Below are 21,701 nucleotides of genomic sequence, written 5' to 3'. Positions count from 1 at the left end.
TGCTCCACTTCTACAAGGTAAATTTGCATGTTCCTGGTATCTAGGAACATCTAGGGACCTGGGGGTATGTATTCCCAGTGTCAGAAATATTGTGTCTGTTACTAGGCTTGAGTAAATTGTAATAAAAAAAAATAATATAAATTATGATTTTATTTGCATCTGTGCCGGTGAATAACACCATGTTACAATTGCGCCGCAAGAGATTTCGCTCACTGAGCTCATTCAGCACCTTCTTTAGATCAAGTGTACAAAAAATCGAAGCAAATTAATAAAGGGAAGATGATTAAACAGAAGGATTTGTAGATACGGTAATAAATTATAATCCATTTTAATTATAAATTCATATTTGATAATGGTAGTGTCTGGTTAGGAGCGAGGGATAATGGATGGATTATCCAATGGGGGGTCCGGGAGGGGGGGGGGTACGAGCTAGAGCATATGTGTGTAGGTTTTTAGATAACAGGTATTAAGGGTATATCCTGTATAAGACAATTAACTAAAATGTGATTTCATTGGATGTGCACTGTCAACTAATGCTTGTATATCTTATCGTGTGTTGTCATGTTTGTTTATGTGTTTGTTTAAAAAATAATACAAAAATAAAATACAAAAATTCATATTTGACCTTGAACTTGACCTTGACCTTATTATGGCCAAATCATGCATCTATGGATAGGGAAAAGCCTCCTCTTTCCAATGTCAGTGTTAAATCTGGAATTAGTCATTTCCTCACGGTTTTACGATAAGAGATATATTCTTATTTTCTGTAAATCTTATAAAACATAGGTAAAAATGAAAATATACACTTTGACTGCACACACACACAACATTAATAAATCCTTTTAAAGGGGAACTATCTTATAAATGGCCTTTTTCAGTGTTTAGCATTGTTTCCTAGCTATGTGGACTTATATTAATAGGATCTATGTCTCTAATTCTCATATTGGCGCATTCTTCCAATTCTCCTCTCACAATATTCACCCTGAACTGAGTCATCTGAAAATGTGCATATCTGTGATTTCTCAGCTGCATAATAATGTGGCAGTTAGTGTGGCAGTTGGCACCAGACCACACAGTGGTTGGAGCCCAGCCTCAAAACGGCTTAAGATCTTGAGGTAAAAAGATGCTGTTTTTGAGTACTTGATTAGAAATACAAAACAATGAATTTCTTTTGAAACAAACCTTACAGAGGTGTTCCATAGACTCACAGAAATTGTGTAAAAGTGCCCAAATAGTGAAAGAAATAGTAAAATAGTTCCCCTTTAACAGAGTGCCAGCAGGGGGCGCACGATTTAGCGCTTGAGTGCCAACGCTCTATTCAATGAGAGGGCGAGCACATTTGCGAACGCATAAACTATATCTTAAATTATGGCTATGTGTCTAATACGCCCGTCGCAGTCAACATTGTCAAAACGGATCGTTTTTTCATCTGTACATTTCCGTTTTATACCTGTCATGTACCAAGGTCTAATGACCACATAGAATAGAAACTGAAGCAGGCTGCACATGAACAAAAACAACCCCCTCAGTAGATGCTTTTAAAGCAAGGTCCCGGCAGATAGTAAAACAACACAAACGCGCTTTCAAAAGGTAAATTATATTTATTATCTGTGGCAGGAATTCAAACCTCCACCTGTAATATGAGTATTTAACAAAGGGAAAAAACAACCCACAAACAATTAACAAACAGGGAGAAGGGTAAGGGGAGAACACACAAGATAATTATAATTAAGTTGAGCACAAGAGCCAACACAGGTAGTATACTAGAGTAAGCAAAAATGGCCTAAAAGCCAACAGTATGTGTAGTAATCCCTTAACAGGGAAGAAAATAGGCCCAGAGGCCAACTACACATACAAACCCACACAAGAGTGGAAATATGTACTGTACACTATAGCTCCACACAAGGGAGGCAAAAAGGCAGAAGGCCCAATACATAGATATATATATTAACTAATTCCACATAGGTGGCAAGTGGCACAGAGGCCACAATATATATATATATATATATATATATATATATACACTTACCTGGCAGCAACACCAACACAGGTAAGTAGTGTGAACATGAGAACACACAATAGTGACAATAAGGCCAACACGAGATCAATCCACACAACAGTGGAAACAAAGGCCAACACAAGATCAATCCACACAACAGTGGAAAACAATGGCAACCCCACTCCACTCTGGTCACTGGCAATTGACAGAATGAGGCGCCCGGACGAGTGTGTGCTGTCTGGTATATCTGTCCACCCGTCCCTCTCGAGGTGATTGCCATCAGCTGTCACCCATTAGGCAATCGGCACTCTTCAGTGTAGGGACGGGCGGCACCTGATAGAGAAAAAGAGACAGCATTAGCTATCATGCACACACACACACACACATCCAAAACATAACATATTTACATATACTAACCTGATGTTCAGATGGTGTCATAAATACAGTAATAATGGTAATGACCAACCCACGTACGTCACATACCATTTTGAAAAACGCTCGTTTTTGGAAATTTCCAGAAAAAAAAGAGATTCTGCAGGAATCGCCCTTTACTGGAATACACAAACAACGTTGTAATTTTTCGGCCTATTTATGAATCGTTTTCAAATAAACGCTAGATTATCGATAGTATATGTGTACTTATGCATGCTAGAGAAGCGGGCTGAAAAATCGATTATCTTATTTCCTGATCAGCACACACACATAGGGCACACGTTGATATATCTGTGAAAAAAGCTCTGATTACCCCAAGACTGGTTAAATAGATTCCTTCCCTCAGATCAGATGTTCTCCAAAAATATTATTCCAATTCCTGATCGCCATTCCAAATATCGATCGCGTTTATTGATCCAACGCTGGGTGCTTGAAACACATATTCCACGCTGTTCTGAGGGACCACAAAGACTGCAATCGGCTCGGATTACATGCCTGACAAGTAAAATGTGGATTCCGGATTTTCTTTTCCCCATGCGTTTTCATTCAGTCCAATCCAATGGGTGCATTATCATCCGGGAGACGATAGGGGGCGGTATTTTCCCTGTTCGAGCTCAGAGAGAGTCCCAGTGGTAACGTGAAGCTAGATTGATGAAAAATGAATGAAAATCGCGAGAAAAAAAAATAACGATTAATAACGAGATTTCTCGTCGGCACTGAACGGTTGGCATGAAATAAAGATAATTCTCGTCGTTGGCACTCAAAGTGTTAAAGGCACTGCACACCTGACACCAATCAGGTGGCAATAAAGCCCACATACCTGCTATGCCGCATGGCAATTAACTGGTGTCTGGTGATTGACAGCTCACAAGAGAAAACCAAAAATAACTGGTGTCTGGTGATTGACAGCTCACCAAATAAAACCCAAGATACATCCAAAGCACACATGAATAAACTAAAACCAAACCCACATAAACCGTGATCCATCACATGCAGCTACTTGTTCTCAGAAGTATAATTTGAATATGCATGAAATACCTGAAGAAACAAAAAGAAAAACAAATCTTGATCTTAGTGTTTTATGTGTTACGCATTCAATAGCTGTCCATTATAAACTATGTGGACGGAGCAAATAGTTTGCAATGGCGAAAAATGAAGCATCTGACACGGCAGCACGATAATGTGAAACCTTTTTTTTCTTTTTTTTAGCCTTCTCTTTCTCCTATTTTTCTCTGATTTTCTCCCCGTCCCAATTTAGTCGTTGTGCCAATTCCCCCCCTTCCCCTACCTGGTTGTTGTACGCATGTTCTCCCACGAGTCGGTACAAGGGTGTCCTGATGTCGAACGCACGCTTCCTCCGAGACGTGCGCCATCAAGCCAGTGACGCTCTTTTCACTTGGCAGCGAGAACTCTGATTGGTGGAGTGTAACACGTGGGAGGGCACGCTATCTCCACCAGGTCCCCCCCCCGCTTAGCAAGCGCCGAGACCTGACCTGTAGGCGTCGCTGTCCACAACGCCAGATTCCCACCCTGCCAACTTTCCCACCCCTAATACTGCCAATTGTATTAGTATGAACGGCCAGCCAAGCTGGTAGCAACGCCGAGAGCTGGGCTCGAACCCAGCGTCTCCTGCATTGGTGACGAGCGCAATCTCTGCTACGCCACCTGACCGCCACGATAATGTGAAACTTGACACATAAAAGACATGTTGCTGACAGGGAAGCCTCTACCAGTGCCAGTGAAGGGTGTACTCTGGCAAAACAACAGAAACTATGGATCTAAGATCAGGGCAGCTCACCTGAAGATGCTTGTCGCTGGGTATATCATCGAGGACATGTTACCTATTTCCATGGTTGACTTGCCCTCATTTCAATGCATCATAGAGAAAATACCCACAAAGAACAATCTGAAGAAGTGAGTCCAGTTTCACTCCGAAAAACAAGGTTTTGCATATAGAAAAAAAGCTGTCTACTGTCAGGCAGTTCTCAGCAGAAAACAGCATGGGATGAATACTGATAAGCATGCACCTGCTGGGGTCTGTGGTTAGTGTTATGAGAAAGTTGGTTGTTAGGAGTGGTTTAACAAAGCATGTTCTCTGTACACTAGAGCGTTTACTCATAGGAAGCTGATTTCTCATAAATGGAGTAAAGGAATAGTACAAGAAATATTGACAGTGGGGCGGCTGAGTGGCGCAGTGGGCAAGGCGCTCGCCACTAACGCAGGATATGCTGGTATCGAGCCCAGCTCTAGGCGTTGCTACCGGCTTGGCCGGCCATCATACTAACACAATTGGCAGTGTTAGAGGGTGGGAGAGCCGGTGGGTGGGGATTGGACGTTGTGGACAGCGACTCCTACAGGTAGGTTGGGTGACGCCTGTACAGCAGAAACAGGAAGTATCGGGGGCAGCGTGAGCCTCCCACGCGTTACTCCTCGCCACAGAGTTCGAGCTGTCTGGTGAAAAGATGCGACAGGCTACCTCCTTGTGTACTGGAGGGGACACGTGATGCAAGGCTTCTATCCTTACTACAGCCGACCAGTGGGAGGCATAGTCTAGTAACGTTCAAGACAGGGGAGGGAAGAATTGGAATCACGAAATTGGGATGGGAGAAAAATAGGAGAAAAAGTGGATAAAAATATATATATATATATTGACAGTGTTTCTTAACCCTTTCACTGCCACACTACAAAAATGACGACCGTCGGTTGTGTGATAGTAAAGGGTTAACCTTCTGTCATGTGGCAGTGAAAGGGTTAAAGGATACAGAGCATTAAGAGTGTAAACATGTGATTCTTCTATAATACAGGTATTAAGAGAAGACATTTCCAGTGGTTGACATTATCATGCCATGGGATTGTTGACCTTCTTCAAGGTCTTTCAAGGCCGTGGCCCCCAAGCTGTGGAACCAGCTACCCCTGGAGATCAGAACTGCCCCCTTGCTGGAGACATTTAAGTCCTGACTAAAAACACACTTTTACTCCCTAGCCTTCAATAAACCCTGATTTTCCCACACCCTAACTCACACACTCCCATGCAATTTTATCTTGCCCTGTGTTATTCTGTCCCCTGTGCCGTATTGTACTTTGTGCTCCATTATCCTGTAGGTTGCGTCATTGTACTTTAGTAAATAACCCCATGTCTAGTGTCCCGCTATTGTCCTATGTGCTATATTGTACTTTGTGCTACTCTATCCGTGTGTCGGCTTACTGTTGTCTTATTGTCTGATTGTACTGTCTTGTCCTGCTGTGCCTTTTTCTATTATGAATTTGTTATGCTTTTGACTGTACAGCACTTTGGTTGGCTCTTGAGTTTTTAAACATGCTTTATAAATAAATGACTTGACCTCTTCTTGAACCATTGTATTGTATTGAAAATGTATTTTTATTTTGTCTTACCTTATCCCCCCTTACTGCTATTTTCTTCAGATTAGACGGCATTCTCATTGCTCTTTGTCTCCCTCTTGTGGAGAGGTTTGTGGCAGACCATGAAGAGAAGAGGTACCCATAATAAATGACATAATCAGCAAGAGATTGTTGATGGGCCTGAGTTTCAGAGTGTTATTGGTGTAATACAAAGTAGCTGGTGAAGGGTTTCGAGGTCTAAGCATCAGGAAACTGCTACTGAAGAGATGAAAACAGCAAGCCAAATAATGGTTATTGTACTAGACAAGTGCATTCTAACAATGTGAAACCCCACCAGGAAAACACCACTGTGGCAGAGAAGCTACTAAAAGTAGTAGAAATTATTGACAGGACTCATTTATAAGGGACCTCAAGAATACATGTTGTGCAGTAAGAGTGGCCTTATCTCCTGGTAAACACATCAAGATGTATTCAGAACATGGCAACCATCGTATTTCATTATTCAAATGCATATCTTTAAAAAAGAAACTACATTATCCCTGTTCTGTTCCACGTTCAACATTGGTAGGAGTGAGTAAGCCAAGTTAGGACTGAATACCTACATTTTTCCTTGGCAGTAAAAAGGACAGTACTTGATCATTTGTTTCACCACGCTTGCATATGAGCCTTTCTAGTGACATGTCATCCATATCACTAGAAAGGTTCAAAGTTCATAGCTGTTGCCTATTAGGTTATATGAGACATTTGCCGCATCATGTGTGTACAAATAAGGGAACAGAGCACCAGGACACCCAGGTAGGGGTGTTGTTTTTCACCTATAGGGGAAAACACTGTTAACATCCTCACTCACTGGTCCATGTGTTGTCTATTCTTCGAGCAAGTAAAGGCCACTAGTCATTTTATAGTTATAAGACGGTGAACGAAGGGACATTTGTAAATAGACTGAAGACACGAGACTATGAGAGCAAGATGATCAAATCATCAAACTAAATGACACTCACTAACCAGTGCGTTGAGTTGACATGGTGTCCAGGCCATCAGGGTATTTCACTGAGCTGCTGTGTCAAACTCCCCAGAGTACCAGGGCCGCCTCTATCTCCTTGCAACATGCTCTGTATGTAGGGCCCTGCTTCCACAGTGGATCTCCAGGGGCTTCTATGGCAATGATGTATCCTTATTTTACGATGTCTGAAAGAGGAATACCACACAAAGACAGGTTTGTCCTGATTCTGTGATGTCACACTGATGATGTCAGAGGAGCAGCTCCAGGTTGTACAATGACACGGTTCTGTGGTTTCAACTTGTGGGGATTTAATGAACACAATTCAGTGGCAGCCAAGTTGTAACAAGGTATAAACTTGATCTGAAATAGCCTACTCTCATACATGAAGTCAGTTGGATGTGGTGGTGGTGGTGGTGTGTGTGGGTGTGTGTGTATTGGGAGGGATCAATATTTGCAACCAAAACAAGCACCGGATGCTATCACCTCATGCCGAACGAGTTTTCCTCCTTGTAAATGTACCAGTTAATTAGTTCAGTAGAACCATCCAAATATGCAAGGCATTTAGGCAAACATTAGCTGTGAGAGGCATCAAGTGGTGAGGCTGGGTGGTGTCTCAGTGGTGAGGCTGGGTGGTGTCTCAGTGGTGAGGCTGGGTGGTGTCTCAGTGGTGAGGCTGGGTGGTGTCTCGGTGGTGAGGCTGGGTGGTGTCTCAGTGGTGGTGTCTCAGTGGTGAGGCTGGGTGGTGTCTCAGTGGTGGTGTCTCAGTGGTGAGGCTGGGTGGTGTCTCAGTGGTGGTGTCTCAGTGGTGAGGCTGGGTGGTGTCTCAGTGGTGGTGTCTCAGTGGTGAGGCTGGGTGGTGTCTCAGTGGTGGTGTCTCAGTGGTGAGGCTGGGTGGTGTCTCAGTGGTGGTGTCTCAGTGGTGAGGCTGGGTGGTGTCTCAGTGGTGAGGCTGGGTGGTGTCTCAGTGGTGGTGTCTCAGTGGTGAGGCTGGGTGGTGTCTCAGTGGTGGTGTCTCAGTGGTGAGGCTGGGTGGTGTCTCAGTGGTGAAGCTGGGTGGTGTCTCAGTGGTGAGGCTGGGTGGTGTCTCAGTGGTGGTGTCTCAGTGGTGAGGCTGGGTGGTGTCTCAGTGGTGAGGCTGGGTGGTGTCTCAGTGGTGGTGTCTCAGTGGTGAGGCTGCATGGGTGGTGTCTCAGTGGTGAGGCTGGGTGGTGTCTCAGTGGTGGTGTCTCAGTGGTGAGGCTGGGTGGTGTCTCAGTGGTGAGGCTGGGTGGTGTCTCAGTGGTGGTGTCTCAGTGGTGAGGCTGGGTGGTGTCTCAGTGGTGCGTCTCAGTGGAAAGGCTGGGTGGTGTCTTAGTATTGACACAGGCGATACAAAAACTGTCCCAAATGAAAGTCCAGTAAAGTAAGTAAAGTAAATTAAAAAAAGAAAATTGATTGTAAACCCCACTTATGCAAAGCAGTGGAACAACACACATCGGAGAGGAGGGTTAGGTAGCTGGTCTATGACATAAAATGTAGATTTCATTGGTAAAATCAATCGGATCACCCAGTCAGCATATTTAATGAAAACCACAGTTCATACAGTGATGTAGAGGCACCTGCTGCAACCAGAAATTAAGTAAAGGTCAGGATCTGTATACCATTTAAATTCTGGGTCCCACACTTGAAGTTTTAAGAAACTGACAGGATAACCCACATTCCTCATTCTCCTACAGTCAGACCTTTGCTTTAATTACAAAAAGAGAGTAGCCATGATGAGAGTGGACATACATAATGATTCATTTATTCACACACTTGAGTCCATGAGAAGTCAATCTTTGTGCTACACTGAATAGCCAATATGGAGCAAAATCTTGCTTACGTCCCCTGAAAATCATAGGACGGCCCTGCACTACACCACTGGAGTGCGTTGCGGTTGCCAGGGGGAGAGCCAATCACAGTGTACACTGTGGTTGGCCGGTTTCATCAGCACGTTAGCAGCCGGTGCGCTCACCGGCTGCAGTCAAGAGACAAGAGACTGGCGAGAAGGGCGCATGTAATATCGACTGCCACAAAAAACATAAGAAAACTGTGTGTATGGACTATATGAGGATTGAGGAGGCACTGCTAAACATAAAATAACTAACTATCGCTGAGTTAGTAAGCTCACTGATTTAAGATGCTTACAGACATGATTTTGGAGGAAGAATTCGACATCAAGGAGGAGGAACCTTGGTATGACAAGCAAGACCTTGAACATGGTAAGATTTACTTCTATTCTTTGTCCATCCAGGGGCGAGCGCACCTTGCTGTCTTGTAGCGTAATATTTTTGGAGCCATCCTGTTTCGCGCGATACAATCACCTTGAATGTGCAAGGCAGGTGTCGGCGTTACCCTTACCATATGCGGCAAGATCACATTTAATTGAATAGGCCATGTCAATTAGACTAGGACTGGATTTTTATTTAATTGGAAAGTCCACTGAACAAAGACCCTGCAGAGAAAATGATTAGAGAATAAATAATTTTTATGCATGATTTATCACCACTATGACCCTTTAAAATTAATTTATTTCAATGTTCATCTAGAATGGCAAAAGACGACCACTGATATTTGCTGAATATATAAGCCTAATCCTTTGCCTAATGTGTAATTTATACAATCTGATTAGTGGAGATGGAATTATTAGTGGAGATTAAATGGATTTGTTGTAAACTACTTGCTGTGTGCAACCCTCTAGTTTAGGAGATGTGCCAAGAAGAACAAGGGTTAGAAGAATAAATGATGTATGAATGTAATGTGTATACTGTAATGAATGTAATTTCTAGTAGGAATAGATTGTTGATGCCAATATGAAATTCTGAAATACAAAAAAATCCTGTGGTTGTTCAGACAGTTGGAACTACCACCACTATGGCCTTTTGTTCAGCCAGTTAGAACTACCACCACTATGGCCTGTTGTTCAGCCAGTTAGAACTACCACCACTATGGCCTGTTGTTCAGCCAGTTAGAACTACCACCACTATGGCCTGTTGTTCAGCCTCTTAGAATTACCACCACTAATGTCTGTTGTTCAGCCAGTTAGAACTACCACCACTATGGCCTGTTGTTCAGCCAGTTAGAACTACCACCACTATGGCCTGTTGTTCAGCCAGTTAGAACTACCACCACCATGGCCTGTTGTTCAGCCAGTTAGAACTACCACCACTATGGCCTGTTGTTCAGCCTGTTAGAACTACCACCACTATGGCCTGGACTTCAGACTGTTGGAACTACCACCACTAATGTCTGTTGTTCAGCCAGTTAGAACTACCACCACTATGGCCTGTTGTTCAGCCAGTTAGAACTACCACCACTATGGCCTGTTGTTCAGCCAGTTAGAACTACCACCACTATGGCCTGTTGTTCAGCCTCTTAGAATTACCACCACTAATGTCTGTTGTTCAGCCAGTTAGAACTACCACCACTATGGCCTGTTGTTGAGCCTCTTAGAACTACCACCACTATGGCCATTTGTTCAGACAGTTAGAACTACCACCACTATGGCCTGTTGTTCAGACAGTTAGAACTACCACCACTATGGCCTGTTGTTCAGCCAGTTAGAACTACCACCACTATGGCCTGTTGTTCAGCCTCTTAGAATTACCACCACTATGGCCTGTTGTTCAGCCTCTTAGAACTACCACCACCATGGCCTGTTTTTCAGCCTGTTGGAACTACCACCACTATGGCCTGTTGTTCAGACAGTTAGAACTACCACCACTATGGCCCATTGTTCAGACAGTTAGAACTACCACCACCATGGCCTGTTTTTCAGCCTGTTAGAACTACCACCACTATGGCCTGTTGTTCAGCCTGTTGGAACTACCACCACTATGGCCATTTGTTCAGACAGTTAGAACTACCACCAATATGGCCTGTTGTTCAGCCTGTTGGAACTACCACCACTATGGCCTGTTGTTCAGCCTCTTAGAACTACCACCACTATGGCCATTTGTTCAGACAGTTAGAACTACCACCACTATGGCCTGTTGTTCAGCCTGTTGGAACTACCACCATTATGGCCTGTTGTTTAGCCTGTTAGAACTACCACCAGTATTATTAGCCTTCCCATTGTTTCCATTACTGCTTTTAAACAGCGGTCATTGAGGCTGTTTCACCAACAGACGTCAGTTCAGTCACACCTCTATGTTGTCTCCTCTCTCCCCTGCAGACCTGCGCCTGGCAGCTGAACTGGGGAAGACCCTGCTGGAGCGGAACAGGGAGCTGGAGCAGGGGTTGCAGCAGATGTACTCCACCAACCAGGAGCAGCTGCAGGAGATAGAGGTAGATCTCACTCAACCATAGTGCTGCTGGATCATGGGTGGACATAGAATGGGTGCAACGGTCCTTGCACCACCACAATGGTGGAACGAACCTCCCATCACAGACAGGACAGCCGAAACCTGACCAATCTTTCGCCGTTGACTAAGAACACACTTCTTCAATCAATATCTGAAATAAAGGAGATAAAAAACTGTCTTCTACTGTCATGCACTTTTCCACTAAATAATCTTCCTTGCCTATATTACTACCTACTATACTAATAGTCTCTACCACTATAGTTTCAACACCGTTTGATGAACATTGTTACTCTGCTGAAAGAGTTGTACCCTTCCTTCTGACTTGTTGTACAGAACGTGTAAGTCGCTTTAGATAAAAGCGTCAGCTAAATTACAAAATGTAAATGTAAAACTGCACCTATAGGACCATGGGTGGTGGTAGAGCCCCTCCAAAGGGTGAATAGTACCCACATGCTTATCAATCCTTGTACCTGAGCCCCTTGTGAGCTGCTTGCACCTGTGTGCTGGATTGTCAGCCAGGACCAATGGTTTAGACAGAATCACACTATTCTTTCGCCAAATACAATAAGTTTCCAGGAATTTCTCTCTGTGGTATTGGTGCAGAGACATACTAACAACACAGTACATACTGGCACAATGACAACAGGACCTCACATACAGTGCAAAGAGACATACAACACACAGTAGACTATACCATTCATAAAATGTTACATATACACTAATGCTATATACATTGGTGATGCTATGATTTCAGGGCATTTAGACCTGGTACAGGTGGCTGATCTGATCTCTCAATGAAGCAGCGATCATAATGAAAGGCCAGTATCCCTTCTCGTTTTCACTGCTTGGAATGGGCAACAGTTTGCGCCTCTTTCATAGAATGAATTAAACAAACACTTCTGATTCACAATGACTTCCTCTTCAGCTAGTCAACCGGAAGAACTGCACTGTGACAGTTTAATGATGAGTCTTGTGGTTTGTTTATGTCGTATATAGGGCTCACTATCACCCAAACACAACAAAACGTAAATACGTAATAAAGGATGACTTAGGGGAGCCATCCTCCAATAGACCTTTGACCAAACCACTTAGGCTAATTTATAAGTATGTTTGGAACCATTTGTTATTGATCCTCAGTGTTTAATTACTCTTACAGACTTAGTGAGTCTTATGCCAGGTGTTGTGATTAACAAGACTTAATTGTCAGCAGAAAACCACTCGTCTACTACACAGGATCTCGTTCCAATTTCTTTAAGTAGGGTCAGCAATGCTAACATCCTACCCCCACGCCTCCTAAACTCTGCTGCTGACCGACCAGAATGAATCTCTTGAAGTGAGAATTAATCTCTTAAACCATTTAACAACCTGGCGGCACATTAGAAGTCCATGCTGTGACTTTGAATTCCGTGTTTGCCCTGCATCCCTTCTGTACAATGACTTGTGGCCACGTATCAGAGGTTTGAAAGGATTTCTTTAGGATGTATATTATTTACCGCTAATATCTAATGCACCTTGCAAGGACTTGTTCCACGTGGGCCATTGAACCATTATTGTAATGGCGGATTTAATGTTACCATTTGTGCCTGATGTTTACTGTTTTCGCTTCCATTGCTGTTTAGCTACCTAATAATGTTGCTTCCATTGCTATTCAGCTACCTAATAATTTAGCTTCCATTTATGTTCAGCGACCTTCACAATTTTGCTTCCATTGCTGTTCAGCGGCCTAATAATAAGCTGACGAGAGGTTCAAAGTGGCCCGGCTGCTCTTACTGATAAGATAAACTGTTCTTTAAAAGAAGATACAAAGGTAGCAAGAGAGGCAAACGCCAAGAGATTGTGTAATATCATCCCAGCTCTGTTCTGTAGGTCTGTGTGAGGGGTTCTGTTGTCTAAACGAGAAGGTGGAGCTGTCTGAAACATATAGCTGATAATGAGCTGCCCTTCAGTCTGGTCTTTGTGCAGCTCTGCATTCCGTACGAGTCACACTTTCACTACAGGAGATGGTATCACGCTGAGGCTTGATATTAGAGGCTTGTACACACACGTTTACTAGCAGGCCCGGACTGGCTACCGGGAGCACCGGCAGTTTCCTTGGTGGCCTGGCCGCCTATTCTTTATTCCCAGCGGAAGAGTGCTGCCGAGTGCTTCCGCGTTTTCCCTGATTGGCTGCGTCACGCCCCGCGGCAGCCGCAGAGCGGAGCCGCGGAGCGGAGCAGCAGAGCTTGCGGCATTATGTAGCCGTAATCCCAGATGTTTTTCATTCGACGCTTAGCTCAACTGGTATGCCGCCGTGCTGTGGATCCTGCGGTCCGTTGGTGACAAGTTCGATTCCCTTCAATTATTATTATTATTATGGCAATATTCTTTCGGAGTTGGTTATGGTTAAGGTTAAGGTTAGGCATTGTTTCGGAGTTGGTTAAGGTTAGAAGGGTTAAGTTTAGGCGCTGTTAAGGACCTTGTTAAGGTTAGAGTTTGTCTTAGAGAATGGCAATAGACAGCCTATTTCCGCACTGCCGCTCTCTCGTGCTGCCGCGGTCACATGGGCGTCGCAGCCAATCAGGGAAAACGCAGAAGCATGCGACGCACTCTTCCGCTGGGAATAAGCTACACGCGGCCTGGCCTGCTAAGTGGCCAGCATGCCCCCCCCCCCCCCCCCCCCCCCCCCTCACACTATATTTCCCGGCCTGAATTATTTTCCCAGTCCGGCCTGGTTATTAGTAATAGTATAGGACTATACTATAATATCTGTATGCTAGATACTTGCACTCAACAATTTACCTGTATCTCATCCACACACTAGAAAAATAAAGTCTGTACCACCTTGCTTCTTCAATTAGTGTCTGTAACGCAATGTATTGTGCAATTCGAATATGCATAAAACCTCTCGGTCATGGCTTCACTCCCCTCTCTTCTGCCATCTTCTCTCGCTCCCTCTCTCTTTTCTCCCCCTAGTACCTCACTAAGCAGGTTGACCTCCTCAGACACGTGAATGACCAGCATGCCAAGGTGTATGAACAGCTGGACACATCGTCCAGAGAGCTGGAGCAGAGCAACCGCAAGCTAGTCGTGGATAACAGGGCTGCGCAGCAGAAGATCCAGGGGTAAGAAAAAAAGAACATGGGGTGTGAATTCACAGCTCTGGTGAAAAATAATTTTATTAAATTTCATTGAATGATTGGGGTAGAACAAAAACTTGGCGTGACGATTCCCGATAAAATCGTATCCTGAAACTGTGGGTCGGGACCCAAAATGGGTTGCAGGCCCTCTTCTTGTGGGCATTTTGAGAAACATATTAGTAGAGTACTGTAACGCACAATGCATAATGTATGGTTCCCCTCCGATCACAGTTGTGATTGGATGATCAAGAAAAGAGGGCAGGGTTTGAGATCGGTCAATTGAGGCTTGTGGATCTTCCTGTAGGTTGATGGAAACCACTGAGGGGCTGCAGACCCACGTGGAGGAGTTGCAGCGTCAGGTGGAGGAGCTGAAGACCGGCCCTGCCCTGCTCCACAGGAAGCCACGCGGTGAAGCGTTCAGACCTCACGCTCAGAGTGTCTCCTGTCTGAAGGAGCTGCAGAACACACACAGGTGAACATGCACGCAGCACATCTTCGTAATGTGAAGACAAGAGTACATATGAGTCAGACAAATACACCTTATTGCACAAGTGTTTGTACACATTTAGTAAAGCTAGGTACATTTCAATATTCAGATTGATTCATACTGTAATGGATATATACAGGTGAACACATATGGAATAGCTTTTGATTGCTGTAAGATAATTCACTAGTGGCCTATATATATATATATATATATATATATATATATATATATTATGTGTGTATCAAACAAAACATTAACACTGCCCTGGAACAGTAGATGAAGGGAGAAGTTTCACCCGCTCCAACCAACCCACACTAAAGGGAACTGTAGGCCAGGTGTAGGGCAGTCTTGTAATAGAGGAACATACTTAAGAGAAACAACAGTACAAAGTCCAAAACTGGAGCACACGGATGTAGGACTGATTCTTCCACGCTTGGTGCATCTTTCTGATGAAGACTTGCCATGCGCAGAAACATTAAGTCTTTAATAAAGTGACTTGTGTTGTCTCCGTGTGCTCCAGTGTTCCACGTCTCCCTTGACATTTGCCTGCTATAAATCAGTCTGACAGGAACTTTGATGTCGCTAGCCAGCTCAGATTGTATTTTCTCCCATCTTTCCACTGCATGCGCAGCCTGCTTCTCTCATGTTGCCCGTCCTCTGTCAGTCCTCTCCCACCACGTTGACGTCACAGCAAACGGATGCTTCTTAACGTACACGCGCAACGTTAGTCAGTCTCTTGATGAATTGAAAATGGAGGACCCTTATGTAAACAAGACGAAAGTATTTTTCTGGTCTGCATCCTCTTAGCAGTTGTTAGTATTGAGCTGTACTGTATTGTACCCATTCTGGAATCTGTTAATAAAGTTTTCAATCAATCAAAGTCCCCTTGTTTTGAGCGCCTCCCTGGATTATGGTGATTGGCAAAGAAAATACAAACACCTCTGGCGATTTTAACCTTCTTTAGCTTGACCTGAGAAACTATTGATACCAAATGTAGAGGGAGGTCTAGGCATATCACACTACTTGTCTTAAGTAGGAGGATACACCAGACTACTGTAAATCTTCACATTGTTAGTGCCACTCTATATGATCCCACGTCTTGGCATATACAGTATATATATATATATATCTATTTCACAACAGACTTATGGTACTCTTTTGAGTTTCATGCCGTGCGCTCTCTTCCTCCAGAACTGGAAGAAGTGTTTCTCAGCTCAGGCTCTTGACTGTAATCCAGTTAGTGCTGCTCTCTCGGCTAATCTAATCCAGGCCCGATCACAGACGTCAAATTGATAAGCGCAGGGGAGGGAAAGACATGTCAAAACATGACCTCTTCTCACAGTGCCCTAAATGTCGCTGGAAGCCACAGGCCATAGTCCAACCTGCTGGACACGACCTTTCACCCCTTTTTATCCCAGACAGTCGCCTGCTGGGGCTTTCTTGACTCTTCACTCTTGATGCTACTACTGCTGAACTAGCCGGTTTATTATTACCTTATTAAATGGCTGTTTTTGTGCTTGGTTTGTCTTGTCACGTCTGTCTGTGATGTGTCAAGTTTCTACTGCTCTGTTGTGTCTGTTAATTGAAGACTAGAGTTTCCCCAAACGGATTATTTATTTATTTATTGTTAAAGTTACATATTTAGTGCTTCATGTGGCTTATGTTCACAGTCTTTTGTACACAGCTGACTACATCTATCTAGTACACCCCCTGTCTGGCCAGCCACCACCACAGGTAACCTAAGAGCCCGGGGGGCATTGTTGTCTATAATCAGTAGTGTTGGTACTCGTCTCATTCATCTTTGTGTCTGGCGGCCCGACACAGGCTCTCCGACTACGGCCCAGACGATCCCCCGGGTGATCCCCCCCTCGCGCCCTCCGACCTCTCGTGGCACGAGGAGGAGCAGGCGTCACTGCGGCGCTCCCTCCGCTCCCTTCAGACCCGGCTGGCCAATGAGCGCGCTCGGAGGGAGGAGGCGGAGCGAGAGGCGGACACGCTAGCCAGCGAGAACGCAGCGTTGGAGCAGCAGCTGGGAGTGATGGAGGGGTGTCAGGTAAGATGTTTTAAATCTCAAACCCCGCCCTCTTTTCTTGAGCCTCCAATCGCAACCGTTGGTCAGAGGGAAGCAACCGTTGTGATCGGTAGATCAAGAAAAGAGAGTGGAACACGAGATAGGTCAATTCTTTCAAATGTGTGCATACGTCACACTTGCATACACACGCAATTCAAATCTAAGCGGTTGTTATGAATCTTGGGTAACCGGTTCTGCGGCAAATGGCGGGAAAAATAATGCATAGGGCTGTGGTGTAAACCTACACCACGTAAAACTATGGCGTTGCAGTGGGGCAAACGTAAAGGAAATAGAATATAGGGGTGCTTTGGTTACCATGTCGTGAGACGATAAGACGGGAGAGGGGATGCTGTCGGCCCTGTGAGGCTACAGGTATCAAATGCCCCCAAGGTGGAGGAATATAACACAATGCATGGACTGCCAAGCTCAATGGAGAGGAGGTAAAGGGAGAAAAAACCCAGTTAAACCGAGCGTTTCTCCTGTTACTCCTATCTTACTGAGCCTGGTAATTCCTGTGTTGTTTACATTCTTCTACTGTTGGTACATCTGATACCTGTAACCCACTTCTGACAACAGCACTAGGAAATGGGTACATCAAATATCCTACCCAAGCAAAGGGTGTGTCTCTCTTTCTCTTCTTTAGATTTACTGCCTAAGGTACTAAATCGAATAACCTAATCCATCACCATTCAAAGGTCGACGAGGGGAACATTCTGTCCACGTATTTAGCCATAAATGAATAGCTCAAAGCAGAAAAACAGCGCCATAATTACACCACCACCAACGTCATCATCAAAATCAACTTTGAACTCTGAACAAAATAAAGTTATTCTCAGCTGTTCTTAAATATCACGTCAGTGTTCTGGTTGTCATTCCTCCCTCCCAACAATCTTGTTTTCTAAAAGCCTTGTTATTTTCCCCTCCAGGCCAGACTAGCCGAGCTGGAGTGTGAGGCAGAGGAGCTGCGGCATCTGTGGCGAGCAGATAACTCCACTAAAGTCACCAGATCAAACGTCGCTCACGCACTACTGCTGCCCGACTCAGTGTTCCTCCACCCCGAGGAGGAGAGCGGGATGGAGGAGGAGGAGGAGGAGGAGGAGGAGGAGGAGGAGGAAAACCAGGGAGCGGCGGCGGTGGTGATGGTGGCGGATGAAATCCCTGAGGCCCCGAAGTGGTGTAACGGAGAGAGGCCGATGGCGGGAACACAGAAGTGTCCAGACGCTCCCGACAGGATCCAGGACCACGAGCGCTCCTGCGTGCGTCGCTCCGAGGTGGTGAAGCACCGCGGGATCTCCCTGCTCAACGAGGTGGACGCCCAGTACAGCGCCTTGCAGGTGAAGTACGACGAGCTCCTGCAACGATGTCACCAGGGTGAGGAGCCGCAGAGCCACAAGGCCGTCCAGACCCCCTCCGCTTGCCCCTCTGCTTGCCCCGCGGATTTGGTCCTCAGCCAGGCCACGGGGACGGATATGAAGGACTTCCAGGAGGACTTCCACCAGCCGGAGTACAAGGCCCTTTTCGAGGAGATCTTCACCTGCCTCCGGAAAACCCAAGAGGATCTGAGTGAAAACAGGGGGAGGTCCTCGCCTGGTGGAGCAATGCATGTTTTGCATTAGATATGGCCTCGTAAAAGAAAACATTGCTGTTGATGACGCATTGCTCTTACATGGAAATGAGGTCTTGAGTTGAATCCATCCAGCAGCACTTTGAACTCAACCTCTCAGCGAGAAAAGAAGCCTGTGAAATAATGTGAAAAGACTTCTAAGCAGCAGTCGAGTGTTCCAGAGCCCATTGTAGCCTACGCTGTTATTTGCCTAGATGTGGCTTTTGTCGTTGAATTGAGTAGAGATGATGAGAGTAGTTGAATAAGAGTGATACGGAACTAGGAGAAGGCCAACACCACCAGCTCATATGTGTTTAATATGGCTCCTTTTGCATAGAAACACCAGTGCCTAATTCCCTCTCGACTGTGCAATCACTCTACCTCACTCACACAATCCTACTTGAGTGCCACGGCAAAAGCAAACAACGTCTGTGGAATATAGCACTTATAAAGGGCAATAATAACACATTAGTAATTTAGAAACTCCATCCATCAGTGGTTGTTTTTGTACCTAGCTCCTTAGGTCAAATGAATTTATGCACTAATATCTGTAACTAGAAATGTGTGCCCTTCTGTCTTAATAATATAAGAGCAGTGACACAAGGACTTCTCTTCATCTGCAGCTAACAACTATATTCTACTGGTGGAGTTTACTCTACTACTCTACTGGTAGATCCATTTCGTTTTACCAGGTTAATTTTGGTGCTCTAGTAGTAAACTGAATAGATATTTCCACAAACGGCAAACCGTTTTGGGGGTGGTGATGTAATGTTATTTTCTTTTCAATTATAGCAGCTTGTCAAATGTGTCGTTTGTGATTGAAGGATGTAGGAAGGGGAAATTCAGAAATGTTCTTTTCAGTAAAATAGCCTATATCTTGCGCACTTCCTTGTAATGCTTGATGTGCACATAGTTGGTTGATATATTACTGTAACATCACATTGAGATGCACTTTAAAATTGCACAGGGATTATCGATGCTTATTGGACACTTTTTGTTGCTACTTTATGTACAGTTAGTCGGGTCCATACATATTTGGACATTGACACAATTTTGTCTCTGTACACCACAATGGACTTGAAATGAAACAATCAGACTTTCAGTGCAGACTTTCAGCTTTATTTCTAGGGTATTTACATCCAAATAAGGTGAACAGTGTAGGAATTGCAACAGTTTCTATGTGTGCCCGCCCCCCCCCCACCCCCCCGTTTTTTTTAAGGGACCAACTTTGCAGTCAATGACAGCCTGATGTCTGGACCCCATAGATTCGTCCCTGGTGATGCTCTGCCAGGCCTCCACTGCAACTGCAACAGTCTTCAGTTCCTGCTTGTTCTTGGCTGAACATTGGTCTCTTAAAAAGGAGGAGGCACACATAGAAATGGTTGTAATTCCTACACTGTTCACCTGATTCGGATGTAAATACCCTCAAATTAAAGCTGAAAGTCTGTACTTAAAGGAAATGGTTTCATTTCAAATCCATTGTGGTGGTGTACAGAGCCATAATTATGTAAATTGTGCTGACTGTATTATATGAATGTGATGTGCTACTGTCTTAACTATATACTAGATCAACATAATCAGTATGTACTGTATACTATGTTCAATGCAAAAAGAAAATATGAATGTATTTTTACTTGTCTCATAATTTTGCTACATTAATTTCTATTGGTTTGAGTTATTAAACACATCTGATAGCAAGGTACAGTATCAACATGATGTAATCGCTGCGTTCTTTCTTCTCTTATCGGTAGCTCTAGGTTGTGAAATTTTGTTATTATCTCATGGGGATCAGAAATTATTTACCAGCAAGTGTCAGAATGATCTCCTGCCGGCACAAAGATAAGTGTACTCATTAAAAATGATGTAATGTTTTGTTGCCTTGTTGAAGCCTGCATAAGACTTCAGTGGCCACTGTCCAGAAACTCCCTTTTCACGGCCAAGACATGCGAGACATCAAACATTCCTAAAAATAAAACCGACTAAAGGAAAATAATTAACATTTAAAATGTGGCTTCGGTTAATGAGAGGATGTGGTGTATCCATTTGTTATACTTAGCGCTCAATGCATAATTCATCACCCCCCCTCCCTCAACGGATCCACTCAAAGTGAGAGTGCTGATCTAGAGTATGCTTCAGGCTGTTTGTTTTAACAAGAACATAAAGACAGTTTTCCTGGTCACTGACACCAGGTCAGCTTTGTGAATATAGGCCCTGATTGCATCTGCTGAATACTACATGAACATTTAGCTACTACTAGTGTACACTAATTAGGAATAGTTTGCATTTTTGTTACTTAGCCAATGTTCACCGGTCTGATAGAACCACAACATTATTGGGATTTTGAAACAATAAAGCTATTTTGTAAAAAAAGGAAAATCCATTATAATCAAGACATGAATGGAATAAATCATGTTTATGTTGAAAACTATAAATGAAACAAGGTGGAGGCCAGACAGTGATGGTACAGTGAACCTTTTTTTGTAAACATTTTACCATAGTTACTTCTTTTCACTTACATTTTCCACAATTTCAGGTAATATAATTGCGTAGGGGGGGGGGGGGGGGGGGGTGCAGTGTGCTCTCAATTAAAACATGTTCGGTTATGTTAAAATATATATGTTCTTCACAGACAATGAGCCAAGGCCAATAAGTCTCAGGTTTAAAATAAATTATTAATTGTAACATTTATTTTTAGTAAACATTGAAAACAGGTCCCACAGACCTGGACACACAATGGTTAATGTTCTAACTAGGCAAAGTAAAGCTACAGCATGATGGCTGAAGCGTTTACTGTGGTTGTTACAAAACGACCATGTACACATTAACCACTACAGCTGTTTTTAGATTAGATTAGTTATTGTCATTGCTCAAGTACAAAATTTATTTGTCATCTAACCAATCCATAGTAGCAGTAAAGTGCATGAACATGTGGAGTATATATGCTACGCTAATGTATACAGTATTATTATATAGTGGTACAAGTAGGAATACACTATGGTAATACTAGCCATATGAGTAGGTAATGGTATGGATATATATAGTATAGTTATAAAAGTTTAGACACTAGGGGTGTAACGGTACACAAAAAAACACGGTTCGGTACGTACCTCGGTTTTGAAGTCACGGTTCGGTACGGGTTTTCGGTACAGTGGGGGGAAATTTGGCTTGCCATGTTCCACTCAGGGGTGATGTAGTGTGCAGTAACTAATTGTACTTGTAGGACTGTCAACGAATATTCTATATTGAAATTAATAATCGAGTTTTGAATTCAATTCTGCACGCAAAGAGTTCTGCACGTACGTTTGTTA

General features: G+C 43.9%; 1 protein-coding gene across 1 annotated transcript; it reads left to right on the top strand.

The window, feature by feature from the left end:
- Positions 1-8,821: 8,821 nt before the first annotated feature.
- cdr2b (cerebellar degeneration-related protein 2b) lies at positions 8,822-20,097 on the top strand. Its single transcript, XM_084322689.1, has 6 exons — positions 8,822-9,034; positions 10,987-11,099; positions 14,069-14,217; positions 14,537-14,704; positions 16,544-16,772; positions 17,717-20,097. The coding sequence occupies exons 1-6, from the start codon at positions 8,953-8,955 to the stop codon at positions 18,404-18,406; spliced, it is 1,431 nt and encodes a 476-aa protein (XP_084178815.1). The 5' UTR covers positions 8,822-8,952; the 3' UTR covers positions 18,407-20,097.
- The last annotated feature ends 1,604 nt before the right edge of the window (positions 20,098-21,701 follow it).

This window comes from Notolepis coatsorum (genome assembly GCF_963971535.1).
Source record: "Notolepis coatsorum genome assembly, chromosome: 10".
NCBI classification, from domain to species: domain Eukaryota; kingdom Metazoa; phylum Chordata; class Actinopteri; order Aulopiformes; family Paralepididae; genus Notolepis; species Notolepis coatsorum.
Note: the sequence above shows the minus strand (reverse complement) of the source record. Positions and strands in the feature narration are given on the sequence as shown.

Bases quoted from the DNA above. Each gene is read 5' to 3' on its own strand.
- cdr2b (XM_084322689.1), top strand. From the start codon at position 8,953: ATGCTTACAGACATGATTTTGGAGGAAGAATTCGACATCAAGGAGGAG. The intron at 11,100-14,068 runs GTAGATCTCACT...TTCTCCCCCTAG, and splicing joins AGCAGCTGCAGGAGATAGAG to TACCTCACTAAGCAGGTTGA. The intron at 14,705-16,543 runs GTGAACATGCAC...GGCCCGACACAG, and splicing joins GAGCTGCAGAACACACACAG to GCTCTCCGACTACGGCCCAG.